The sequence below is a fragment of the Canis lupus genome, chromosome 11 (genome assembly GCF_003254725.2).
Source record: "Canis lupus dingo isolate Sandy chromosome 11, ASM325472v2, whole genome shotgun sequence".
Lineage (NCBI taxonomy): Eukaryota > Metazoa > Chordata > Mammalia > Carnivora > Canidae > Canis > Canis lupus.
In genome coordinates, this window is record NC_064253.1 from 69,658,150 (window position 1) to 69,686,058 (window position 27,909).

General features: G+C 55.5%; 1 protein-coding gene across 1 annotated transcript in view; it reads left to right on the top strand.

The window, feature by feature from the left end:
• The window catches only part of PAPPA (pappalysin 1), a 237,027-nt gene that overhangs the window by 157,788 nt on the left and 51,330 nt on the right, over positions 1-27,909 (top strand). The window contains exons 11-15 of the mRNA XM_035696916.2: positions 9,304-9,420; positions 10,392-10,527; positions 12,739-12,952; positions 21,701-21,869; positions 24,353-24,536. Coding sequence (XP_035552809.1) covers positions 9,304-9,420; positions 10,392-10,527; positions 12,739-12,952; positions 21,701-21,869; positions 24,353-24,536 — 820 coding nt within the window. The remainder of the gene's footprint in view (positions 1-9,303; positions 9,421-10,391; positions 10,528-12,738; positions 12,953-21,700; positions 21,870-24,352; positions 24,537-27,909) is intronic.

Here is a 27,909-nt window from a genome sequence, read left to right on the forward strand (position 1 = left end):
GCAAGGGCTTGGCGGATGGCGGATGCCTCAACCGGCCCAGTGGTCTCAGGGCCAGCAGACTCCCCATTAGCGATCAGCCTGTTTCTCATCTGGAAAGTAGAGGTAATATTAATACCTTTCTCATCAGGTGGTTCTAAGTATGAAATAGCAGAATCGGACAGGCTCTGGTGCGCAGAGTCGTGGGAGATCGCTCGAGTACCAGTTACTACTGTCATCATCGTGTTGTGCATCAACTGCATGTGAGCCTGGGTGGTGGGCGGGCAGGGTCTTTCAGTGCTCAGGAAGGAATCCCAGGTCCCTGCACCACGCGGCTATTACCATGTCCACACCTGGGCTTCCGGCTCTCGTGCGTCAGCCCCGACCCGCGTGCTCAGCCGCCTTAGTCCAATAGGCGCAGCATTCGCTGAGCCGCGCCTCGTGAGCCACAGTTGGACACCAGTGAAGAGGGGACAGAAATAGGGGCGAGCACTGCCCCTGACGCTCAAGCATGGGGACAGATGGACACACGAGAAACCACAACAGGTGTGGCCAAGAGGTATTGGGAAGTCTCCACCCAGAGGGTAGGAAGGATACGGATCTGGAGTTGGGCCCGTGGGCTTTGCCTCCTCCGCGGTGAGGAAGTGCCCGGTGCCTTCTGAACCTTGGACTCCCTATGTCTCAAATGGGGACAGCAGTGCTTCTTCCTCCTGGTTACTGCAAGAGGACCCCCGGGGCAGCGCCAGCACTGTGGACTGTCTGTGAGAGTTGGTGCCCTTCCGCTCCCTGTGGGAGCACTGCGGAGGGAGCAGCGTGCTCTGTAAGGGACAGGCACGCGGGCTCTGCAGAGGTGGCTTTGCTGCACCTGCCCCCTCGGTGTTGTGGTCTCCGTGGCCTGACCCCTGGCCTCCTTCCTGCCATCTCCATGTCAGGGAACCCTGTCCCTCGTACCACCTTGCAGTTCTTGGGGAAATAACTTGGCGTTGGAGCTGCAAGCCTGATGTTACAATGTGACCTAAGTAGAAATATTTGGAAACGCTGCCTGGGTTATGTGTGTGTGTGCATGTGTGCGCGCATGTGCGCAGGGGTGCGTGCATGCATGCACTTGTGCATTTATGTCTATTGTTAGTGTCAGCATGCACCCCCACGTCCCCCCCACCCCCCCAGTCCTTTACCTCTCTTTTTTCTATGAGACCCATTCCCGGGTCCCTTTGGGCTGAAAGAGGAAATTGGAGAGGACGGGCCTGAGACTTGAAGAGCACTTCCTCCCTCCTGTGATTGACAAAAGGGCATGTAAATCTGTAAAAGCGAAATTCAATAGAAACCTCATGGCATCTCCCCTGTGTGGGAAAATACCAGAACTCCCGCTCCCCCCCTGTTCTCCCTCTGTCTCCCCGCCTTTGTGTACGACGTGTGTGGGTGGAAGATAAACTGGATTTAAAAAACCCTTTGAAAGCAAGACATCGTTAACTCCTCTAATTGAAAGCAGTCTTCGGCAAAGGGGGGGGTTTGGAGGCGGGTGCTGGATGGAGGGGACCTGAGCCCCGAAGTCCTGGGGCCACGGAGGCCTCTGTGTCTGTCAGCCCAGGCAAGCCCACTACCCACCAGACATCCCGGCCCATCCCAGAGGAGCTTACGGCCAGTCTGTCCCGTCTCCAGTGGGCTCCGTTCCCCATCTCACCATCAGATGTGATGGCTGGGATCAGATCTCTGAGGATACCCCCAGCGCAAATATCCAGTGATCTCAAGGCTTTGCGGGGAGAACCAGCTCTTTGTAGCATGCATGAAAAGAAAAGAAAAAGAAAACAGAAAACACATTGCTGGAATGGCTGCGGTAAATGTTTATGTTTGCCCTCCGGTTTGCGTAGAAAGGTGGCTGTGAAATTGGCCCTCCAGAGACCAGAGACGCGAGGTCCAGGGGTTGGCCGAGGGGCTGACGGGACAATCCCACTTCCTTACGGGGTCCACACTCTCTCCGGCAGCATTCGCCAGGAAGGCGCGGGGAGTGAAACGCTGGCCGACTGTCAGCACTGAAAAGCCTGTTAGGGATTCAGCTCACTCTGTCCTTGTGCACGTGAGAAGGATGGGTGTCGGGGGACATAAGATGTGGGTCAGCTCTGGTCGGCAGGCCTCTGGCCTGGCAAGCCAGGGCTCTTTCCACCACCTCGCCCAGCCCAGGGCCGCCCTGGGAGGACCTGCTTTGGGCTGCTGAAGCAGCTTCTGTCCAGCACAAGTTCCAAGTCCATCCTCCACGACAGCCCAGGGAGAACGGCAGGTGGCCCCTGCCCAGGTCACAGCCACTCTTAATAAGATTGTGGGCTGAGTGAGCGCCTTCGAATTGAATCCCGGTACCACGGTGAGCTGTGAGCCGTGTGACCTCAGGCAAAGTACGAGGCCTCCAGTCCTTACCTATGAAACAGGTGTCCTCACGTGCCGCCCTCCCAGGGTTGTCCTGAGACCTGCAAGATTTGGCACACAGGCTTAAAAAGCACCCGGCCTAGGACCGCCATCCCGCCGCTGCCACCATTCCTGTTGTCATTGTTGTCCCCGGGGCACCGACTGCGTCCCGGTGCTGGGCGATGTGCTAGGATGGATGCGGGCGTGACGACAGCGTGCTTCTCAGCTTGGAAGTCTTGAGAACTTAAAGGGCTAAGACTGGGCTCTGAACAACTATACATACTCCAAGCTGACAAGCGCTGTGACCGAGGTATATACGAAGAGCTATGGGAACACGCGAGAGAGCAATTAATTCTGCGTGGGGGGCGAGCAAGGGCCTTCAGAGGAGGAGTGATATTCGAGACTGGCTTTGAAGCGTGTGTAGTAGTGCACAGCATGGGCACCAGTGCAGCGGCGGGGCTGGCGGGGTGGGGGGGAGTCTGGGCACGAGCACCAAGGTGGTTGAGGCCGGGCATGTGAGAGAAGGGGCCGCGTGGGGCGGAGGAAGCCCCACCGTGCACGTGTGTGGATGCCCACCTGCTGCAGGGGCGGGGGGGGGGCGGGCAGCTGGGGGTGAAGGTGGTGATGTGGCCGAAACCGGCTCCCAAAGGCCTTTGCCAGTTGTGTCTTAGGAAACCTCCCGTCCCGCGGTCCCGGGGCGGCCATGGAGGGGTGATCGGGGCAACAGGGTGAGTTCTTTACTTTGACAGGTTAGTAGTGAGGACCTTGGAGCAGGGAGCATCTGGAGGCAGAGAGTGGTGACTGGTGCCTTCTTCTCCATCAGAGGAAGTGGAGGCTTTGGCCAAGGCAGGCACATAGACCGTGGCGTCAGAAGGATCGGAGTCTGGCTTCTGGCCGCCCTACACAACTGGATGTGTGACCTTAATGGGGTTCTTTAAAGCCTCTCTGCCCCCCTTCCTCAAAAGGAAAATGGGACAATGATTCCAGCCTCACAGAGGATAACTGGGAGGATAAATGGTATTGGGACCTTGAGATCCTTGGTGGAAGTCGTTACACAGGGTGTCCTCAAGCTCCTGGGGGACTGTGGGGTCATCCCGGACAACCACGGTGTGTCACAGATGGGGAGGCTGAAGGTGGGGGGGAGGTCCAGCTGATAAGTGACACAGCCAGAACCGACCCAGGTCTCCTGTTTCCCATGGGGGGTGTTAGGTGTAGGCACATCCCTGAGGGTGATGAGGCATCTAGGGCATGGTGCCGAAGACCAAGCGGGGCAGCAGCCTCTTGCCCCTCGGTTCCCACAGCTGTTAAGATGGGACTGGACAGCAGTGGCTGCTCAGCTTCCATCGAAGACCTAGAGCTGGGCTTCTCCTGGAGAAAGGAGTGGCGTGGGCACCGGAATTCCTGTCTGCTCTCCATGCCATGCGTTCTTGGGGAAGAGCGAGACCTCCCGCTGGAGATGGTTCTACACAACAGAAGTAGGACTGGGGGCTCCTGGCCGGCTCAGTCAGAGGAGCATGTGACCCTTGATCCCAGGGCTGTGAGTTTGAGCTCCACGTTGGGTGTAGAGCTTGCTAAAACAAATAAACCTAAAAACACCAAGGGGGAGCTGAGCATAGGTGAGGAAAAAGCATCCATTCTTGAGACCAGAAAATTCTGCATTTTAATAACAGTTTTGCCACCTACTTGTCGCGTTACGTTGTACAAGACAGCCCACCCTTCCTTGCGCGCTGCAGAAGGAATCATCTCAGTACAGAAGGAATCATCTCAGTAGGCAGCTCTTCAGTTCTTCTAACTCTGGAACTCTAAATACGAAAGCGTGTAGACATTGCTACTTAGAGGAAAAAGTTGGAGAAAGTACAGCCAGACACGTCCTGGCCGCTGGGAAGTGCTGTCCGAGGGCAGATTGAGGTGCCTATGCATGGAGGTGAGTTCTCCGGCTCTGAAGTGATCAAGAAGATCCTGGGTAATCCCTCCTCCAACCGTGATAGTACCTAAGGGAGGGTGCTTGCCAGCCCACCCACATCTGCTCCTTGCCTGGCACCATTATATGGATTTCTCTCCCCCAACCTGAACCGGCTCACTTGTTTTATTAACGTATTTGCTCATTCGATGCATATCAGTATTTTAGTCATTCAGTACTACTGTGTCCCATTTTATTGTGACAAAAAAGTGAACAAGAGAGCTACTTTTTTTTTTTTTTTAGATTTTATATATGTATTTTAGAGAGAGAAAGAGAGAGGATGGGGGTGGGAGGGAAGAAGAAGAAGAGACTCCCAAGCAGACTCCCTGCTGAGCACGGAGCCTGACTCGAAGCTTGATCTCAGGACCCTGAGATCACAACCTGAGCCAAAATCGAGAGTCAGATGCTTAACTCACTGGGCCACCCAGGTGCCCCAAGATCTACCTTCTTTCACACATTTTTGTGTGTTCGATAAGGTATTGTTGGCTACAGGTACAGCAGGTTTCCAGAACTTAACCACCTGGCTTAACCTGAAACCTGATGTCTGGTGATTAGCAACTACCTTCTCCCCGCACCCCAGCCCTCGGCCGCCACTGTTCCACTCACTGATTCTACCAATCTGACTTCTTTTTTTTTTTTTTTAAGGGAGTTTTTTTTTAATATATTTTTTTAAGTTTTTATTTATTTATGATAGTCACAGAGAGAGAGAGAGAGAGAGAGAGGCAGAGGGAGAAGCAGGCTCCATGCACCGGGAGCCCAACGTGGGATTCGATTCCGGGTCTCCAGGATTGCGCCCTGGGCCAAAGGCAGGCGCTAAACCGCTGCGCCACCCAGGGATCCCCCAATCTGACTTCTGTAGCTGCCTCATGCAAGTGGAATAATGCAGTATTTGTCCTTTTGTGGTGGCTTTATTTCACTTAGCATGATGTCCTCCAGGTTCATCCTTAGCATCACATATGGCAGGGTTTCCTTTTTTTTTTTTTTTTTGGCTGTATAACATGCTGCCATTCTATCAACAGATGACATGTTGTTTATGCATTGACCTCCTGATGGACCTTGAGTTTTTTGCACATCTCAGCTATTGTGAATAATGCCGTAGCGGACATGTGGGCCGAAAGTGGGCAAAGCCGAAAGCCAGGTTCCAGCTGTAGGAGGCCCCCCTCTTCATCTGTCAGGGCAACCCGAAGCCTGGAGGCTGCCCATGTTTTTAGAGCCCCTAGGTGTGCTCTGCAAGGTCTAGTGATGTGAAGGGACGGATAGCAGCATGATGGAGAGGGCAACAGGTTACTATGCTCAGCCCCCGACAGCACTGGGGAGGGTTGTTAGGTGGCATCATCAGAAAGATGATGTGTGTGCAAGACCGGGTCATCCGAGGGAGAGAAGAATGGCTCACGCGCGATCTGGGAGGTGCAAGTTGGGAAGACGGGGAGGTGAGGAGGGTTGGGGAGGTCAGCAGAGCGACTGGAGGAAAGGGGATGATGAGGGAGACGGCACCCACTTCCTGCGGCTGCCAGGGGAGCTCGGGTCCCCACAGAGTGTGGGATGTAACTCTCCTGCTTGTTTCCGCATGAATGTTCAGGAAAGTCTCCGTTGTTCAGTAATGCTTTATGCAGTCGGACTTGGCTTTCTTTGGAGGGTGCAAAGCAGTGAGTGGATGAAAACGGAGCATCCCCGTGGAATCAGTCACCTTGGGATCGCACTTGGACCGTAGTGACCAACCCTGTGGCCAAGAGCAAAGCTCTTTTTTCTCTCAGCTGTGCAGAGCCCCGGGGGGTGCCACCCACCCTCAGTAAGTAGCTGGTGAATGAGCAGAATCCGCAAGGTCTACAAAAGCAGGAGGCCTGTGAGTGTTCGCTTCACCTTTCCCCTGCGGCCTACCCCGCTCCTCCCCGCCAGCCTCCCCCAGGAACGTAGAAGGTTTTAAGATCAACTGGGGCTTTGGGCAAAGGTTCAGCTGGATTTGTTTGCTCCTCTCTGATCTGCTTGACTGTCCCCGGCCAGGATCGCAGCCAGCTTGAAACAAACACAATCTAAATAGGAAAACAGGAGAATAAAATAACAGCAGTTATTCTCAAGCCCTGTCTGGTGCTGATAGAGCTGACCAGATAAGAGAAAATTGTATTTGAGCAATAAGAGGGCTTTGTTGGTGTCTTAGATGCAGAGATAAGCATCCCCCCCCCTGCCGCCCCCGCCGCCGCCCAGCACTCCAGAGATGTGCTCCAACCACACTCTGCTGGGGACGGGCAGCTCAGAACACTCCGAACACAGGGGAAAGAATTTCCAAATGATACATGTCGAATTGCTGGCCAGGATTTCAAATGCCATAGATAGTTTATGCAAAGTCTCGCACTGTTGTAAAATGTAACACAATCCACTGGCAGATCTGCCTAAGCCCAGTCCCAGTTGTTTTTGAGAAAAATAAACTCAAAGACATCTTCCAGCCTATTAAAGTGGCTGGTCTGCCCCCCGGTCTCCTCGGTATTGGGCTTCGAGAGACTTGACCAACAGAAGCTGTCACCTGCTTCTGGCCAATGAGATGGTTGATTCCTGGCACCTCTACACTCCTTGAGACGTGACACGCAACGTTCGGGGGGAAAACTCCTGCTACATGCCCAGGACCCACTGATTTCTCAGGGAGGGGAAAGGGAACTTTGGCAATAGATGGCTCTTACTACTTTTCCATGCTCTTAAAGCAGTGAAGCTCTTTTCTGAAGGGAAACATGACATGGCAGCTTGATAGGTAAGACCCGTGAGCGGAGATGCTACAGGTAAAGCAGCAGAGAAGGAAGGAAGCAGATTCACACCCTGAGCCGCAGGTGGAGGCCTCCAGGGAACCCTGGAATCCCTGAAAACCTGTGAGCTCATCTCATGTGCAGATGTCAAAGATAAAGCAGGGTCTCCTTAGCGGAGGCCAGCATGCCCCTGCAGGACGTCCTGGGTGATGCTTCAGAGCTGGCTAAGCAACTTTTTAATTTTTTAAAAATATTTTTAAGGTTTTATTTATTTGTGAGAGAGGGGATGAGCAGTGGGAGAGGAACAGAGAGAGAGAGAGAGAGAGAGAGAGAGAGAGAAGCACCCCCCCCCTGCTGAGCAGGGAGCCCAATGTGGGGCTTGATCCCAGCAACCAAAGATCATGACCTGAGCCCAAGGCAGATGCTTAACTGAGCCACCCAGGCGCCCCTCTATATGGGGCTTCAAGAATGAATTGATAAAGATGTTAACGGCAAGGGACACCAGATGAAAGAGGCGCATTCAGGACTCAGTTATTACTTTTGCAGCTTTTTTTTGTCAATATGAAATCACTCCAATACAAAAAAGTTCATTTAAAAAATAAAAAGGCACTGATGATTGCAGTTGTAGATGATGGCGCAGCCACGCGGCCACGCATTTGATCTTGAATTTGACTATAGCACATTTGACATACGACTCTTCTACTCTGTTTTTAATTCTTCTGTAGTCATCTCTAGGGATCTCTGGTAGGGAGATTGTCTTGCTCTGTGTGATTTTTTTTGTAAATGACATCATATTGTACCTGTCCATTCATACCTCGTTCCTGCTCCGCCTCCCTCCCCGCGGAGTATTAGGCTTTTGCAACCTCTCCATTGATGTCTTGGACTCGGGAGGAGGGAGAGCTTCTGTTTCGTGTGGCCAGGACCCACACTGGACCTGACACTGAATACTTCTACTATCATCCCTGTGCATGGATTTAATTCAGGCCTCTTCACAGTCTTTTGCCAAATGGAAGGATGGTCACGTGACTGTTTCTTACTCGATGCATCCCTTCCCCACAGAAGGACATATAAACTGTTCCCGATCTCTTGCTACTCTAGGTATCGCTGGAATCCGTATCCTTGATCCTTGCATATACTTTCTCTTTTTCCCTCTCTTTTGTGTTTGTTTTACATGTATATGTGTCTATTATGACCTTCTGGGGTCTTTTTTATAGCTTGCAGGAGCCTTAGCGTTTGCCAGTCGGCCCTTCTCAGATGAGTACACTGAGACCCAGACGTGTGGCATGACAGGCCCAGATCCACAGGGAGTTTTGAGAGAGGAGCCACGTCCCAGGTCAGAGGAGCAGCACGGACGTGGGGCGGCCTGCTGCGAAAGGCCTCACCAATCTCAAGAACTAGTTCGTTGTTTCTCTCCTTTTCCATCATAGAGCTTTTCTGTTTTCTACTCGACAGTTTACAGCTGCGCATGCCTGTGTGGTGCCTGGATGGACACGTGCGCTCATGGTCGGCCCTAGCTCCTCAGCGTCTGTCCCGTCCCACAGTGTTCGGCAAACAGCAATCTCCCAACAAATAGGACTCGGATGCGTGAACGACCTGAGGAATGGAATGACATGTGGATGCACAGTATACACACGTGCACACAGTGTACACACACACACACACACACACACACACCCTGTCTTTGGGGGATAGGCCCATACTATCATAGTCTTTCCTCTGTCCTTCATACAGGTCTGGGCACAATTTTCAGATTTGTTCTAAAATGTTCTGCTTTGGATTCACGACTCTGCAAGATCCCACCCCTCCTCCTGCCTTTTCTCCTGCCCTCCCCAAGCTCTCAGAATACCAGGCAGCTAAGCACAACCGAAGCATTCCAGATTTCCACTTTCCTCGGAGCCTTTGCTCCTGCTCCTGGGACCCGCAGTGCCCTAACCCCCTGTCTCCTCTATTCTTTAAGATCCAACTCAGACGTCAGCTCCTCCAGCATTTGCCCCCATGAGAATGTCTCTGTCGCCTCCACCACCAAAACGTGGTATCTGTCCTGTCCCTAAGAGTGTGGAGGGTTCCCTGTTCCTCGGTAGGCGGTGGGCTCCTGGAGCACAGCGGGCTCCTGTCTGTCATCCCGGTTTCCTCCTGTGGCGCCAAGAACAAAATAGGTGGATGGCAAAGGTGTTTCTACTTGAATTTAATTCAACTTCTGACACCCTCTAAAACACGTTTCTCTTTATCTTTTCGCAGGTGTGTCGAACGAAGGTGATAGATCTCAGTGAAGGCATTTCCCAGCATGCCTGGTACCCTTGTACCATCAGCTACCCATACTACTCCCAGATGGCTCAGACCACTTTCTGGCTCCGGGTAAGCCAAAGCTTTAAGAGCCTTAGACTCTCCAGCAGTGGCCCCCAGGAACCAACTCCCATGACCCTTCCTCAGGATGGCTTGTCTCCTCCCTGAGGGTGCTCATGGTCAGGACAGAGAACAAAACACTTGGCAATAGGATGCTTCCTGAAATAGAATCCCTTCATCGCTCATGGAATGCCCCTCGTCATTCTTGTTTTGGCAAAGACTCTGGATACCTTTTGTCTTCCCGGAACCTTCTGTTCATTGCTCAAGGCCTTTTAAGATTGTCTTCTCCTCCTTGAAGGCTTAACTGATCCCTGCAGAGGAGTGACTGACTGTTCTCTCCCTTCTCGTCCTGTGTTTGGTCATCTGTTGGATGGTGCTTGTCACATTATTCGGTGGCTCTCTTTGGGCCCATCTTCCTGACTAAGGATTGTGGATTGTATTGACTTTTGATTTGCACATCCATTTTGATTTTGATTTGCAAATCCACTTTTGATTTGCACACCCACTTTGAACTCCATGGTCCGCAGAAATGCAAGGGCTGGGTCTTACTCGGCTTTGTCTCCTTGCTGCCCAACACAGAGGCTAGCATGGAGAAGTGACAAATAATAACAGCACCTTTCTTTTTTTATGGTTTTAGTATGTGCCAGACACTTTGTTCCCATTATCTTACTGGAGCCTCACAGGCACCCTATGATTGAGTTATTCACTTAATATATCACTTGGAGGGAGGTGAGGGAGCCTAGGCCCATGGACGCTGAGCCTCCACTCACTGTACACAGCTCAGCAGGAGTAGAGCCAAGTTGGCACAGAGCTTCCCACCTCAGAGCCTGTGCTCTTCACCCCCGGCCTCCCTATTCCTATCCTGGACCCATGATGAGCGGCCCAGTCCCTAAAATGGAAGATGCTCCTTGAAACCCCCGCACCATGGCTGCTTCCCCAGCCACGTGCCCGAGCGTGACCCTCCTGTGTCTTCTGCATTTCAGGCATACTTCTCTCAGCCAATGGTGGCTGCAGCTGTCATCGTCCACCTGGTGACCGATGGCACCTATTACGGGGACCAGAAGCAGGAAACCATCAGCGTCCAGCTCTTTGATACCAAAGATCAGAGCCATGATCTCGGTGAGCGCGTTCTCATGCCCGTGGCCCTCGGGACCGTATCTATCCAGGGCTTGGTTTGAGGAGCAGCTGAGACCTAGGTCTTCCTTCGCTTTCCCTCTTTCTTGCGTCTCTGTTTGGCGTTCTGGTGGCAAATCAGGAGGCCTTTGTGTATCCAGAGGGGCCTGGGTGTGGTAGATATGGGGATAAGGGGCCACCGTCCAAGTCCTCTCAACAGCTCCTTTCTACCAGGCACCTTTAACCTCGCGCACCCCATGTGACCCTCAGGAGACCCTGGGAAGGAGACCGAGCAAAGGCCCTTCCTCTAGGTATCAGCACCTGACACCCAAAGAGAGGCCTTGGGAGAGCCCGGGTGGCGGGGCAGTGACCAGGAAGAGAGAAGGAGCCAGGAGCTTGGAATCGTAGCCAGGGCGCTTTACCCTGCAGCCCGAGGTGTCCCTCAGTCCCCCGCAGTGGCAGCCGTGTCTCCAGCACAACCTGCAGAGCTCCCCAGAGGAGGAAGGAGAAGCAAAGGCCAGTGTGGGGAGCAGGAAGGTGTATCCAGAGCCAGGTCCTGTCTGCCGAGGCGCTGCCTCCGCCCAGGGCTGGGGGAGGGCGGGGAGGACGGGGCCAGAGTGGTCAAGCTGTCACTTGCAGAGCCCTCTGTGTACCCGCGTGTGCTCGGTGCAGAGGTGGGGGGGCCCAGCCCCGGGGCTGAGGGCCCAGGCTTCCGTGCTGTCCCTGCCACTCACTGGGCCCACAGAGGTGAACGCTTTCCACGACCTCAGAGCACCTCATGTGGCGTCTTGCTGTCCTCTTGTCCCCACGGTGCCATGTGATCGTCAGAGCGAGACTGAGAGGGAGTAACGGAGGGGCCCTCCCGGCGGTGGTAAGGGGGCCCAGCCCAGGGCCTGGCACCAGGAGAGTCCTGTTTCCGGTGCAGCCACTCCAGGGGCTGGGAATTCCAGGCCAGCCGGGGAGGCCGGGCTCCAGAGCGAGGCCTGCACCGCCCCTGGGGAGCTGGGTTCAGAGACCCGCGTGGAGCCAGCAGGCCAGGGGTCACCGCAGGGTCAAGCGGAAGCCCAGGGAGCAGGAGAGGGTTTCGTGTTTTGTTTTTCTGTTTACTTATTTAGTGAGTTTTAGAGGCGAGGGGGGACGTGTTAATAAGGAAGAGAAAGAAAACCCCTCCGGACTTATCTGGAATCCGGGGAAATTTCCCTAAGTGCGAGGCAAATATTTTCCTAGCTGTGCTGGCATCGCAGAGGCCCCGGGGGGCGGGGGAGGCCCGCTTCCACAGAAGCTACTTGGATCCCGTGACCCCGCGTCCGGGGCTTCAGCGTGTCCCCGTCCCTCCCCGCGGGGTCCTCTGTCCTCAGCATCCTGCCCCCCTGCGCCCCCGGGACTGACCGCGGAAGGGCACCTTCTGGAGCGGGAGCCAGACGCCCAACCCAGCAGGCCTGCCGGGCGGGGATCATCCCCGTGGTAGATGCAGAAGCGAGTTTAACCCTTTGCTGGGGTCACGTGGCTGGGGTGTGACCGGCTGAGCGCCCCGTGAGCCGAGGCCGGCAGACAGCAGAGCCAGCGTCCGGCCCACCCGGCCCGCCCGGCTGCCCCCTTCCCTCTCCTGGGTGCGCCCTCCTCTCTGCCGCCCGCCTTCGTCCTGGACACCTGGGGACCTGCTCCTTGCTCTGGAGGGACCCGGGTTTCTGGAAGGCTGTTCCGGGCGCCTCCGGGAAGCCCCCCTGCCCAGCTTCTCCGCGTCGCCCCTGAGCACGGCTGTGGGGTCTGCGCCTCACAGGCCGGGCTCCTGCATCAGCACCGAGACCAGGCCTGGCCCCCCAGGAAGGGCCGGCTCCCCTGGATGGTCCCTACCAGCTGCGGGCTGCCTGGGAAGGCGGCCTGGCCTGCGGGCCCTGTCGCCGTGCGGGAGGGTGGTCAGGGCCAGCCACACCCGTCGGGGGGGGGCGGCCCGGGGGGAGGGTGGGCGGCTGTGGGCGCTGGGTGAAGGGAGAGCTTAGGGGGCAGGGAGGCACAGGGATTGGAAAGATTTGGAACCAAGAGAAAAAGGCAGACAAAGAAACTTTCAATCAAACTCAAAATCCCCACTGGCCACCCAATGGTGCTTTTGTGCAGTGACATGAAAGGGTCTGGGGGCTTCGGGAAGGGCCCGTTGGGGGGGCGTGACTGGCCCTGAGTAATGAGCCTGGCCCCACGGCCCTCTGTCTCCCCTGACAGGCCTCCATGTCCTGAGCTGCAGGAACAATCCCCTGATTATCCCCGTGGTGCATGACCTCAGCCAGCCCTTCTACCACAGCCGGGCGGTCCGTGTGAGCTTCAGTTCACCCCTGGTCGCCATCTCGGGGGTGGCCCTCCGCTCCTTCGACAACTTTGACCCCGTCACCCTGAGCAGCTGCCAGAGAGGGGAGACCTACAGCTCAGCCGAGCAGAGGTAAGGGACCCCGGGTCGCATGCCCTGGGCCGTTGGCTGGGGTTCGGCGGCGCACGGACATGCGCGTTGCCTCCCTTCTCTGGCCTCGGGCCTCCAGCGGGGCCCTGCCCTGGGGTCTACACGGCCCACCCGGCGTGGGGCTCCGGCTCCCTGGGCCTGGGAGGGAGGGAAGCAGGCGGGCGCGGTGGGAAGGCCCTGCCTCCCACTCACAGTCCCCACCGCCGATGGCCGGCTTGCGTGGGCAACAGCACGTCCCCTGCCCGGGTCTGGGCATCCACATTTGAACAAAGAGGGGCCGGGAGTGGGGGTTCGCTGCCGTGCAGCTCCGACACGCTGGGATATCTAGGAGGGTGCAGGGGACTGGCACTGGCTCCGGCCCGGCTCCCTGGACTTCAGCCATGGGGAAGCGTCCGTGTCCGCCCCAAGCCTAGCCCCGGAGATGCCCTCAGCGGTCTCGGGGGCCCTGGTGGCGGCCTCACGTCGCTCCATCAGTGCGTCTCAAGTGGTGTCAGTGACGCACCCCGCTTGAAGCTGGGAGAGCTGGGGTCTCCGGGGAGCGATCCGAGTTTGGGGGGTACTCCTACTTGGGTTTGGATGTGCCCCTCCTCGCCTGCATCTCCATGGCAAGGCACGTTACGTTTCTGAGTCTCGCTTTCCTGTTTTTGAATAAACGGACGGGAATATCTACACACACACACACACACACACCCGCCCCGGGTGGCCGTGAGGGCTAGTGGTGCGCCGTCGACGCACGTCCTCTCACAGGCCGCTGGGCACCGTGCAGAGGCGAGGTATTGACGTGGAATATTTGCGGCCCCTTCCGGATCCGACGGCGGTGCGTCTCCGCTTGGAACTCCGCATGAGGCCCTTCAAGCAGGAAGCCGCCCTGGAGATCACCCAGGACACCCGGAGTGTCCAAACTCCCCAGAATCCCAGGGCCCCCAAAGGGGAAGGGCTGGTCCAGGGCTCACACAGCACCTCTCATGTTTGTTTAATGAGCTCCAGAAGGGGAGAGAGAGAGAGAGAGAGAGAGAGACTGAGGCAGGGGGCGCAGGGGCCTCGGTGGGCTCCCCCAGGGGGAGGCCCTCTGAAAGGCGAGCCAGTCCTGCCCCGTATACCTGGGATTGAGGAGAAGAAAACATTTGGGACCGTGGTTGGGGGGGGCACTGCCTTTCCCACGCCCCTGCCGCCACAGGGGACTCCAAAGGTGGTTGCAAAACCCACATTGTTTTGCACCCACTGTCTCTAGCTTCTGTTGTGCAAAGTCTGTTGCAATCGTTCGGAGGCAAAAGAGCTCCTTAAATATCACTTTATATTTCACACTAAAAGGGCTTTTTCCTCCCCGGCTCTCCAGACTATAAAAATAAGTCAATTCTCAGAACTCAGGGAAACAGTGTCGATGGGAAATGTAAATCCCTGAGACCTCTGCTGCAGTGCTTTCCGTCCCATCCTTGCCCGGCCACCGGGACCACGGGCAAGTTGACTGAGGCCAGCCCAGGCTTCTCCGAATTCTTCATTAGCAGTAAACCGTTAGAAGTGCCTGACGCCAGAAACAAATCAATTGCTCCAGCATTTGTTGAGTTCTTTGACATGGGGCCGAAGAACTGCCCCCCCCCGCCCCCGCCGTCCCTGGCTGCTTATGTGACTCTGAGCCCGTCACTGCGCCTCTCTGGGCCTCCGTTTCGCCGTCCATAGGAGGATGGTGATGCATTGGATGTTGTCCCTGGTCCTTTCCCGTTCTAACATTCTGTGGTTCCCAAGAGCTGGTGGGGGTGTACGGGGGGCGGAGGGAACCAACGTGCACTTCGTTACCGCATTTCATTATTTTATGTCATTATGACACCTGTCCCGTGAGGTGCGGACAAGAGCACGAGAGTCAAGCTGTCCGGGCGGTCAGGAGGCAGAGCCCTGCGTCGTCTGCCCCTAACAGACACGCACACCCTTCGGAGCCAAGCGCGTCTGGGAGAGAAGGGGACCCGTCCCGGCTGCTCACGCGTGGGCCTCTAGTGAGCGGGGCGGCTGGAGAGGAGAGAGCCGAGGTCCGGGGGCCTCAGCGGCTTGACCGACCGACGGCTGGGGGGTGAGGACCCCTCCCGGAGGCTCCGGGGAAGGGGGGCTGCTGGGGAGGGGAGCAGCTGCACCCGGAGAGCCCGAGAGGCACTTACCCAAACAGTCAGGACCCCACAAATGTGCAAATGCATTAAAACAAACAAACCGGGAGGAAAGAAAAGAAAAATAAGCAACAACTGTAAAAAGCCATGGGATGTTTTTCTTCTTTCTCAAAACACCAAGGTAAATAGCATCACTTTTTACAGCGCACATTTCAGCTGGCTCGGGCGGCGCGGGCCTCTGACCTCAGCTGCTGCCCAGGTCCGGAGAGGCCGCCCCGACCCAGCCCCAGCCCCAGCCCCAGCCCCAGCCCCAGCCCAGCCCCAGCCCCAGCCTCAGCCTCAGCCTCAGCCCGCCCCTCAGTCTGGTGCGGCCCCTCCTCCGTCCACTCTTCTCCCTTCTCCTTTCTGCTCCCCTGTCCTGGGAGCAGCGTGACCGATGCCCAGTGGGCCGCCACAGGAGACGCATCACTCCCGCAATGTCAGTGCAGGCGGTGTGTTCGACCCAGATTCCAGGGGCTCAAGGCCCCCACGGCCAGAGGAGGCCCACGGGAGCAAGGTCAGGCTTTCGAGGGAGAGGACCTGGTGTGGAATCGCAGCCCAGTCCCAGGCCACAGCTGGGGGACGGGGGAGCCCCGGGGGCACGGCCCGGCCAGGGGCAGAGGCTGCCTCAGTGAGGGACGCAACAGCCATGGGTTGAGGCTCCGGCGTGTCTGACACGTACACACACGTACACACACCCACACACACACATGCACACACACGCACACTATCCTATGCTTCTAAACAGAGATTGAGCAGCTATTATAAACTTCAGGGGGCCCCGTGCTTACACAATCAGTAAACTCCCATCCTCTCTCTCCTCTCATCTCCTCTCCCCTCCCCTTCCCTCCCTCCTTCCTTCCCACCTTCCTTCCTTCCTCCCTCCCTTCCCTCCTTCCTTCCTTCCTTTCCTCCCTCCTTCCTTCCTTCCTCCCTCCCTTCCCTCCCTCCCTTCCCTCCTTCCTTCCCTCCCTCCCTCCTTCCTTCCTTCCTTCCTTCCTTCCTTCCTTCCTTCCTTCCTTCCTTCTCTCCTCCCTCCTTCCTTCCCCCCTTCATTCCTCCAGCCCCTTTTATTGTTTGCATCCTCTCTCCCTCTCCCTCTCCCTCTCCCTCTCCCTCTCCCTCTCCCTCTCTGTCTTCCTCTTCCCCATGCCGGCCCACCCAGAGAAGGGCAGTTCTGATAGGGAGCTAACCTTTAGTGAGCCAGCTCTAGGAGGAAATAAATTCTTCACGGGACCAGATTGACTCCTTCCAGCCGGCGTGGACCTAGACCAGGTGGTGTGCGGATGAGGGATGGTGCCCACAGGAATTCCTGGACTCGGTGCCCCGAGAGGAGCCCACGCGCGAGTGTCCGTCCCATCAGATGACTCTACAGGAGTTTGTGTGTGAGATTTGGAGCCTGGAAAGAAGCTTCTCGTGGCCAGAGACCACAGGCTCCCCCATTTATCCTGCCCACGAGCGGGTCAGCACCTGTCGGCACACCGGTTGGGAGTGGCAGATGTGGGGGATGCACCTGCAGACAGAACTGCTGTGCTGAGCGTGTGTCTCTCCGACGGTGACAGAGGCTCCTGACTCTCCTCCAAGAGGCGGTTCAGCTTCCGCTCCCATCAGAGGTCTCCTCCGTTTCCACGCACATCCTTGTCAATAATGGGGATTTTCACAATCTCTTCCCCACCCCCCACCCCCGCCGAAAGGCTCTGAAATGATCTACGTCGGTTATTTTGTCTTCGTAAGATCGTGGTCCCTGAAAGCTCGGGCCTCTGATGGATTGTCTGCTTCTGCAGTCCCAGCAAGGGACGTGAGTCCCCAAAGCCAGGCGGCCGCTTCCCGGCAGGACTGGCATCGCCGCGGGAATCGCAGAGGCCTTCCTCTTGGTCACAGGTTTCAAGGCTGTGGTCACGGGGGCCAGAGCAGAGCCCACCCTGTGCCGGGCCTCCCCAGTCTTCTTCCCTCATGACTTGCTGACGTCTGACCCTCAGGAGCGTTCATAGCGACGACCTTCAGGCTGGGAGACACGATAGGGGACCCGCGGGCCACCTGGGCGTGGAGTGACCCTGCCTCTGCTCTGCTGGCCAGCTGGCTGCCACCCCGACCCTGCAGGCTTCGACTTTGCCTCGTCACCCTGGGCCAACCCCTCACTGGCTCCAGGGATTCCAGGGTGCAGAGCCTCTGGGGATCCCTCCCAGGCTGAAAAGAAAAAAAGAATTTTGTCTTTTTTTTTTTTTTTAACATGAGAATCCAGGAATTTGCATCCCGAATTTAGTTTTTCACTTTTTTTTCATTTGTTTTTTATTGAAGTTCGATTTGCCAACATATAGTATCACACCCAGTGCTCATCCCATCAAGTGCCCCCCTCAGTGCCTGTCACCCCGTTATCCCAACCCCCACCCACCTCCCCACGGGGGTCCTGTCTTGATCTTTCCTTCTCAGTCTTGCTTCCCAGGGGCCCTGCAAGCCCTCCTGCCAGGAGCATCTTCTCTCCCTTTTCCCGTGTGGATGTGCTGTCTTCTCCGCTGTCCCCACTGAGCGCCCCGGACTGATCGATAGACCACCTTGCCGCTAGGATCCCCCCGCCCTGCGGTGTAGTTGCAGCGCCGAGGCAGGCAGGGCGCAGCCCGGGGTGGGACCCTCGTCCTCCCTTTCACTGCTGGTCTTCTGTGTTCAGGTTGAGCAACATCCATCCTTTGGGTTGAGCATGATTGGGGGCCATTTCCCTGGGCAGTGGGGACAGTGTTGGGGGACTGGCTGGTGCATCACTTAGGATATGCTTCTATGTGGGAACTGAGTCCGTAAGTAAATACATAAATATATAGATATATAATAAATATGTAATAAATAAATTTATATATAATAAATAAATATGTAAATTATGATTTTATTTATAATATTATAAATACTATATTAATATATTTATAATAAATAACTAATGTATCATAAATAATATATTAAATATAATAATATATCAATATATTAATAAAATATATAATTATAAATTTATAAATATCTGCTTATCTTTGGCTGGGGCTGCATCTCCATCTTTGCCCAGATGTGAGAATTTCATTGATAAAAGTACCTATGTCCCTTCCCCCATCCCTCAGATCAGCCAATGTCCTCCCTCTGAGAAGTATCTTCTCTTATTCCTCCTTTTGTTATTTTTATTGCTCATCACTGGTATTGAATCCTTCCCCCAGTTTGCTTTTAATGAAGCCAGAGGGTTTTCGGCCTTTGTTTTCCCTGTTTTTGTGTTTCAGCAATGACAGGGAGGTATCTGGGAGGGGCACGTGGGGTAATGTGTATCGTTTTTGGACAGTGTGTTCCCACAACCCTTCCAGCTAATGGGAAAGCAAAGAGAAGAGCAGGGGCTGAGGGGACAGACGGGCGGACCCACTGGCGGGTCCTTGCCTTGGGACAGGCCAGCTGAACTCCTGGAGTCTCACTTCCCTCTTCTCGAGAATGGGAGTCCTCGTACTACCTCCAGGAGTTACGGTGAGGGTGCAAGTCAGGTGATGCAGGGAAGACATAGCGGCTGACACCTGGTGCACATCGCCGTCTCCCCTTTTTCTGCCTGTCTTCAAGCCCGCAGGCTGGGCACCCACCGATGTGCTGAAACGGCATGCTCTGGAGCACGCTAATCCAGAAATGTCCCATTGGGAAAGGTTATCAGTTTGGGAAATGATGTGTGCCGCAGCCCCTTCTGGAAATCCCCAGTGTGCACTAGAACATTCAAGGTTCTGAGTAGTCCTGCAATTAAAAAAAAAAAAAAAGCTGATTTACTAATCCAGTTCTTTTGACCATGAAACCTTTGTGACCAGGGGATATTTTCATTCTACAACAGAGAGAACCAGAGTAGAGAAACCACCTTCTCTTGCAGCATCATGGTTTCCAAAGTATTTCTCTATTTCTCATGCATGGGCCTTTTGATTATATGAACATGCTGAGCTCCATTCTGTCCTGGACTTGGTGCACGCTCTTGCTTCCACCTAGGACTCCTTCTGCCCCAGACCTTTGCATGGCATGTCCCTTGGCATCATGGAGGTCTTAGTTCAGATGTCCCTTCCTCATGGAGGCTTCCTTCCCCAACCCACCTGCACAGGTGTCCTTCCCCCCAGCCCCCAACAGTCATCTTCTGTATTTCACCTTTAGTGCCCTTTCTGCGGCACGTCACTGTTGGAAACAGGCTTCCTTATGATTTTTCTGGGACGCATGTCCTTTCTCCTCAATAACACAGGTGGCAGGCGTCCTAGGCAATTCCCCAGTGTTTAGAACAGGGCAGCGAGGCCCCTAGACCAGGTCTGTTGAACAGATGAATGAGTGGCTGACATGTCACCCTGTTGACACTCTTGAGAGATAAATTGGCTTATTACTTCCATTTTGTGGATGAGAAGACTGAGGCTTAGCACATCAGGGAACTTTCCAGGGTTAAGCAATTGGTAAATGGCCTTGCTGGGGCTTAGAACTCGGATTAGCCCAGTTGCTAAGCCCTGTGCCCTTTCCACTGTAGCAAATCAATTCTTTTTTTTTTTATTTTCAGTTTCTTCTTTTTCTTATGAAGAACATTACTGTGCAGAGAAACCGGGTGGGGGGTACATGCTGCTTTTACAACTTCACGGCCCCACAGCCTGGGGCGGGCCAGAGCCCCCTGGTCGTCACCCTGGGAAAGCAGAGCAGGCGTGGCCACTCGGGAAGTCACGGGTCAGAGGGCCAGTGTGGGAGCTGCTAGTGTACGGTGCAAATCAACTGAGATTGGAACCATGTGGCTCTTGCCCCCCGCGCTTACCCACTGTGGACACGTGTGTCGTGGGGTGTCTGAGCCCTTGGTCGGCTCTGCAGCCACTGTCCTGGACGCCTCCCCGGGGCATGTGGCGCGGCACAGGTGACGCTGTCAGGGGCAGGAGGGTGGGTGGAGAAGCCAGTATGTCTGCAGGTGTCCCCGTCGCCCTCTCACGGTGCCTCTGGGAGCGGGGGGTAGGTGGAGATGCAAAGCCCCCATCCGCATGGGTCTGAGGCCTACATCAAGTGCTTCCCTTTTCCAAGGATTTGAAGAAAGGGAATTTGTGATGTGTGGAGGCTTTTAGCTCCACCCCAGCTCAAGCGTGACTCACCAGGCCCCAGAGCAGAGGCAGAGGAGAGAGCATGGCAAGGAGTGACCATCTTCCGGGAGGGCCCCCAGCGCGGTTTCCCGAAATGGGTACCAAGGAAAAAAAAATGAGGAATCCCTTCTGAAGCTGGTTTGGCCACCGATGGCTCCCTGCCTCCTCGCTCTCCACGCATCCTGGGTGCCAGGCAGTGTAGACAGTCGGAGAGGCAAGCGGCTACCGAAAACTGCCCCCGACAAGCTGTCAGGGTTCCCAGTCAGCATCTCAACCTCCAGCGTGCTCAAGAGCTATTGCCCGACGCAGCCGCCCCTCGTTTCTTGCCGCTTAGGAGACACCTACTGTATGCACCGCTGCTTTACTGCAGTGCGGAGGACACCCGGATGAAACAAGCCTTGTCTCTACCCTCAGGGAAGTTCTAGTCCAGGTGTGGGGCCAGGTTAACAACAAGGACTTCAGACTCACACATCTGGGTGGGAACCTAAGGAACACGATCTCACTGGCCCCTGGTTTTTCCGACCATAAAATGAATAACACTTAGCTCATAGGGGTGTTGGGAGGCTGGGGTGAGCTCATGTGCATAAGCAATCGCTGAATAGCCGCTAATGTTACCGAGTGTCTGTGTAACGGTGACAGGAGGGGAGAGAGCATCGAGCCCAGGGATTTAATATTTCCATTTCCTCGAGGATTAGCACGCGTTCCGGCGCACGGTGGGCACCCAGGTCCCTGTGTTTTCAGCGCACGAGGCGCGAGGCCCGTTAGAGGAGGGCAGAGTGCCCACCAGGATGCTCCCCTGGGGACCCTGGGGAAGCTTCCCGTAGAAATTGAAGAGAGGCTAGACTGCAGATTGGCAGGAGGACTAGAACGGCAGCTACAGCAAGAAGCAAGGCGTGATCGCTGTGCGGCTTTGCCAGCAATACATAAATCACTTCGCAGTTTCTACAAGACTTGCACATTCAGCGCCGCCCCGGTTGAGTCTCGTGGCCCTACGGGTGGGCCCAAATTTGAGCAAACTCTGGAGCTCAGAGAGGTGACGTACCTGGCCCAACATGACGCAGCCTCTAGGTACCGGAGCACAGGCCCGTTTACACGGTTCCCCGCTACTTAGTGAGTGTGTTCGTGTGTCGGGAATCCCCTGGGGTGGGTGCCGCCACGAGACGCGAAGAGGCTGTCGATCACCTCGGCGCCCGGCCTGCAAGGACCTCTGTGGATTCTTGCTGGCGTCGTGGTCCCTGCCTCACGGGTGGAGAAGCTGAGCCTCCGCGAGGTTTGCAGGTGACACCATGCACGACTTTCTGCGAGATGTGAACCCTGGGGCGCTGTGATGAACTCTGCTGCCCCCGGGGCCGTGTCCGCAAAGCGGGCCCAAGCCCGTCCTCTGTGTCCGCCTCCCGGGAGGGCGGCGAGGGAGTCCATCAGCGCCCCTCCCAGCTGGAGTGCAGGGGTGCTGCGAACGGGGTGCCACGAGCGAAGCCCTGCTCACCCCCTGTTCCTTTCCTCCCCAGCTGCGTGCACTTCGCGTGTGAGGCCGCCGACTGCCCGGAGCTGGCGGTGGAGAACGCTTCCCTCAACTGCTCCAGCAGCGACCGCTACCACGGCGCCCGGTGTACCGTGAGCTGCCGGACGGGCTACGTGCTGCAGATACAGCGGGACGACGAGCTCATCAAGAGCCAGGTGCGCCAGGTGCCGCGCTCAGGGTCCCTCTCCTGCCCCAGAGCGGCTGGCTGGGGGCATGGCATGTCCCCTGCCGAATCCCCAGCACTTCACACGGGCTGCCACCCAGCAAATGCTCAGTAAACGGGTGTGGATCGGATGAATGGATCCATCGACCTGGCATTTCTAAGAGCGTGGTTCCCGTGCAGAGTAGCATTGTGCACAGCGCGTATCAGAGCCATGGGGAGGGCGTGAGAACAGTGGGGAGGATGTGAGAGTCCTGGGGAGGGTATCAGAGCCATGGGGAGGGAGTAAGAGCGGTGGCGGGGGGCGTGAGAGTCCTGGGGAGAGCATGAGAACCCTGGGGAGGGTATCAGAGCCGTGGGGAGGACGTGGGAGCCGGGGGGAGGGTTGCAGATCCAGAAACTCACGTGCCGAGCATTTGGGAAGGAAACCCAGGCAGGCAGGACTCTGCTACAGTTGCATGGGCCGCTTTAGAAAGAGGCGAGCCCTCTGCCGACGAGGTGTTCGCTCACTCACTGTAATTGTAAAACAGACTGTAAAGCATCTGTTCGCCGGGAACTAGGTGCCATACTAGGTGCTAGAGAAAAAGGAAAAAAACAGTCACTAAGATAAAGCTAGGTCGTCCTCCCAAGGAGCACTCCGCCGGCGCAGGCAGTGTGTGAGTGATGACCTCCTGGTGTGATAAACTGCAGTTGAGGCAAGTGCCAGGCAGGCGTGGTGCAAGCCTGGGGGGCTCCCTCTGGAGAAGTGACTTGACAAAGGGACCCAGACCAGTAGACACAGGCGTGCGCACTGAGGAGGGTGCCTGGGCACAGCAGAAGTGGCCTGTGAGGGCCTCTTGGTGAGAAAGAGCATGCCGCAGATGATTTATTTTTTTTGCCTGAGCTCACCCACACAAGGAGGCTGGAGGGGCCGGGCCCCAGGCCCCAGGTTGGGAGGTTAGAGATTTACACTTGGGGCAGCAGGGAGCTGTCGAAGAAGGTGATGGGCCCAGGTGATAGTTGGTACAGGTGCTCCTGGCTGCGCACCTGGGTGGAGGGTTCTGGAGCCCCATCACCAGACGCAGCCTTTTCGGGGGCCCTGCCCATGGGCTTCACCTTCGTGCTGCAGACACACGGGGACACCATCCTCCAGAGCTTCTGGGCCTGAGCGGAGTCCCCATCGGGCGCTCCGGAGCCCTCGACCCCTGGTCTTCGACACCCACTTCCTGGTGTCGGACGCGTCAGGTCTGAGGTCCTGTGGAAACGATTGGGCTGTTTTGGCAGCGAGGGACCTCACCTCCCTTTGATGTGCTCCTAAAAGGGGAAAGATGTCCTTTGCTTTTAAAATCCCAGATCGTGGTACGCCCGGGTGGCTCAGCGGTTTAGCGCTGCCTTCGGCCCAGGGCGTGATCCTGGAGACCGGGGATCGAGTCCCGCATCGGGCTTCCTGCATGGAGCCTGCTTCTCCTCTGCCTGTGTCTCTGCCTCTCTCTGTGTGTCTCTCATGAATAAATAAATAAAATCTCTAAAAAAATAAAATAAAATCCCAGATCCACATTCCTCGGCATCCCCGTCCCCCAGGATCTGGCGACTTCTGCCCTGAGCGTGCCGTCCTCCCTTGGCTTGGAAGCTCAGCCTCACCCTTCTACCCGCGCCCTCCTGCCACCTTCCGGCTTGTTTCAAATCCCTGCCAGCCCTTTTTGCTTCTCCCCGGCCAGTCCCATCTTCACGTCTACGCCTCCTGACTCCCTCAGAGCAGGGGTGGCTCCTAGAGCGAGCAAACCATGGGGGCCGCGCCAGTGGGAGAGATCAACCGAGGCAAGGGATGGGCCTGTGGTGTCACGGCCCAGAGGAGAAACATTGGGGCCTCCGACATCCCAGGGCAGTGCCTGCTGGTGCCAAACTCCCTGCTACCCCCTGCAGAGCCAAGCTATGAAGACCGAGAGCCCGTGAACCCCGTTGTGCCATTCGCACAGGCCGGGTCGGGAGGGGAGGCATGAGGCCCTGGGAGGACTTAGCGCTTGTCGGGCCTGGGAGACTCCATGGGGAGCACTTTGCAATGTGGCTATTGGATTCAAGTCCCCCAGAGCCTCTTTGTTGTCCTTATTATTTAAAGATCTTATTTATTTATCTGAGAGAGAGAGGGAGAGTACGCGCAGGGGGAGGGGCAGAGGGAGAGCCCATCCCGGGGGCCCCATCCCAGGACCCGGGTCGCGCTCTGCGCCCAGGGCACACACTTCAGCAGCTCGGCCCCCAGGTGCCCCTCGTGCGTCCTGTTCACAGCCGTGTAGCTCGGAGCTCCCCAACGTCTCTGGGCCTCGGGTCTGCATCTGCACAATGGGAGCTGGGGTCCTCAGCTCAGGCAGCTGGGGGGATCATCAGGAGCCCGTTGTAGGTCACCCTTGGGCTCGTGGGGCCGGGATGAGACTCATGTGTAGCATGGGAGAGGCTAGCGGGATGAGTCGGCCGCGGCTTAGGGTGCCCGCCTCTGCCTTTCAGGTGGGACCCAGCGTCACGGTGACTTGTTCTGAGGGCAAGTGGAACAAGCAGGTGGCCTGTGAGCCCGTGGACTGTGGCATCCCAGACCAGCATCACGTCTACGCCGCGTCCTTCTCCTGCCTTAAAGGGACCACCTTTGGCAGCAAATGCTCCTTCCAGTGCCGTCACCCCGCGCAGTTGAAAGGTATGGACGAGGGGCCCTCGGGCTTGGTTTGTCCTACTTCTGGGTCATCCCCTGGGTCCTGCACACCAAGGGCAGGGCAGGGGTTTCTCTGCCCTCCTGCCGCCGCTCCACCCGCGGAGTGTTTGTACGCTGCCTTGCGGTGCAGCCAAGGAGAAAGTCGAGTGTGCAGAAGTGTGACCCCGAAATGCCCTCCAGGGCCTGGCAAGTCTTTCAGGAGGTGGAGGGGAGGGAGCGACGAAGAAAAAGATGGTAGGAAATAACATTTGGAACGACGTGACTGGTTCACTGGATAGGATTAGGGCCCAGGAAGTCCGCACGAGAAGTCATGTTTGCAGAGCCTCAGAGAGGTTAAAGACCTTGCCCAAGGCCACGCTCTCCGCGGTAGGATCCGCGTTGGGGCCTGGGTGTGACTTGTACCAAAGCCACTGCTCCTCCTTAGGAAGGGTCTGCTGGGAGAGGCGTGTTGGGGCAGGAAGCACTTTGCTGGGGCATCTCCTGGGCCAGGCCCCAGGGTGTCGGGGTGAGGGGGGCAGAGTCGGGCACACTGGAGGGGAGGCCTCGTCTTGAAAACGGGTAAGAGGCCAGCTGGGGTGACCCAGAATGTCAGGACCAGAGGGCTTCTCAAAGCTCACGTGGAATAACTGAGGATTTGGAAACATGGTGACACCGAGGTCCAGTGACGGGAAGGAACTTGTACGAAATCACAGACCAAATTAGTGGTATTTTTAGAAAAAATGCTCTTGGCTTCCAGTCAGAATACTGGGTTTTGATGTGACACAGGATTTCCAAGTTGTGATGGCTCAACTTACAGTTTCTTGATGGTGCACAAAAGTGGCATGCATTCCGTAGAAACCGTTTCGAGTTCTGCATTTTGACCTTCTCCTGGCTGCCGATATGTGGTCCAACGCAGCCTCGTGGTGCTGGGCGGTGGCACCTTGCAACGGTGCCCGTACAGCCGTTCCATCCCCACACAACCATTCTCTCTGCCACTTTCAGTATGGTTTTCAACAAATTACATCAGGTAGTCAGCACTTTGTTATGACATAGGCTTTGCCTTCGACAACTTTGCCCTACTCTGTAGGCTACTGTAAGTGTTCCAAGCGTGGCTCAGGTAGGCCGGGCTAAGCTAGGGTGTTCAGTGGTTAGGAATACAAATGCATTTTCGACTTGCAATATTTTCAACTTACTTTGGGTTTCCTGGGATGTAACCCCATCATACGTTGAGGAAAATCTATAAACCCATTTCTCAGAAGTGCCAGGACCCTCCCTCTTCCTTGTCTTATCAGAGGGAACATTGTCTGTTTGTCAGACACCCACAATGTGATTTCATTCAAGCCCGGGTCCTACCTCCGATGAGTCCTACCATCCAGCAAAGGTCCTGCCATCATTCCTCTGAGGGGGAATAAGTAGATTTCCATGGGGTGTGGGGAGATGGGGGATATCTATGGATTCCCTTGAACTTGAATGTAATATTATGTGTTCATGAGTTTCAGGCATTTTAATGATGGGAGAGAGTCAATAGTTTCCCCAAATTTCCAATGATTACTGGACATGAGTTCCTAGAGGGCAGTGGCTATGTCTAATCCATTTTCACATCGCTGTCAGCAAGCCCAGAACCTGTGCTTAGTAAGACTTAATATAAGTGTTTTGACTGGATGGCTGGGTAAATTGATAAAAGTAATACCGCAGGAAATGTTTCTTTTGAGAAATGAATGAAAGACCAAGTAATCTTAGTAAACTGGTGCCCTGGAAGAAAACCAGGAAGCAGTGATGGAAAGGAAGCAGCCTTTGGGTCCCCTGGTTTTTAACCCCAGATGATTTGAATTCAGAAGTTATAGGCATTTCAGGTGAGGTTCTCTAAAGACGTAGGCTGGGGAGAAGTGAAGAGATGGTGGAAATTGTAAGCCCTCCGCCTTTCACGCTTTCTGAGTCCTTCCCTTGGCTCAGATGTTGGGCATGTTGATAATGCCAGACCAAGAAATCACACTTCTCCCCTCAATCAGGGGCCTTTGGGAAGGAGCAGTATGTAAATTAGCATTGATTATCATGGCACCCATTGTGGCTAATAATGATTATTTAAGAAAATAAAAAAAAAAGATAAAAAAATTAAAAAAAATAAAAAGATTTATTTTAGAGAGAGCGAGCTAGAGAGAGCACGCAAGCATGTACTCACAAGGGTGGGGGGCAAGGGACAGAAGAAGAGAGAGAACTCAAGCTGACTCAGTGCTGAGTGGGGAACCTGATGCAGGGCTTGAACTCACAACTCTGAGTGGAAACCAAGAGTTGGACGCTTAACCTACTGTACCCCCCAGGTGCCCTGCAAATAATGATTCTTCATCAAAGTGATTCAGACCCTTCTGCTGTTGCTTCTCTGCTAACTATGGTGGAAGGGGAGTGACCCCTGCTGTGGAGACGAGGCCCCAGAGGGACCATCATTTTGATAGTCGTGGATCCTAATTTAGATCTTCCCTTTGAGAATGCAGAGAAGCATCTTGCCAGCGGCCACGCTGACCCACTAGGACCCCCTAGCGTTTCATGCACCTTGGTTGTCAGCATCATCTGGGGCTCAATCCCAGATCTGATGCTTCTGCTTGGGTCTGCAGGCAGTAAGGACTGGGTGAAGGTCCTGCTACCTCTCTCTTGAACTTGTTAGTGAACCCCTTCTCAAGCAAGAGGGTAAACAGCTTTCTTCCTCCATTTTTTTGTTTGCTTCCCTTTCCTCCCTTTGTTTTGCTTTTCTGAGCAGCATCATTGAAGTGAAAAGAGCACCGTCTTTAGAGTCAGACAGACTGGGATTCCTCTCCTGGCTCTGCCCCAAACTGTTGATCTCAAAAGAGCTATTTCATGGCTCTCAGCCTCAATATGCTCATTTGCAGAAGGGGTGCAGGTGTGCCCATATGGAAGGGTCAGGTTGAGGACTGAAAGAGGTGATGTGTGTAAAATTCCAGAGCCAGGGAAAGTGCTCAGTGAATACGGACCTTCCCCAGGGGGCACCCCTGTGAGGACCTGTGCCACGGCCTCCCTCTTCCAGGCCTGACCTCTCTGTTTCGTGGAGGCCTTAGTCCTGGGAGCTGTGTAGATATGCTCCATCCTCCATGCTCCTCCCAGGACCTGAAGGTTAGGGGTTGTCAGCCCAGCAGCCACCACCCAGGACAGGCAGTCAAAGGTAGCCCCTGGGACCTGGAATAATGTGGGTAGCACCACAAGCCCACTTCCCCTTCTAGTCCTGGTGAGTTTTTCTTGAATATCCCCACTTTCACTTAATTTCTGAGTCCTCTTCAAGATGTATGCAAAATATCCTGCAAACTCACAGCCTTAGAGTCACTTCTGCCAATGTACACCACCAACACGGAACCTACAAGAACAGAGGGAA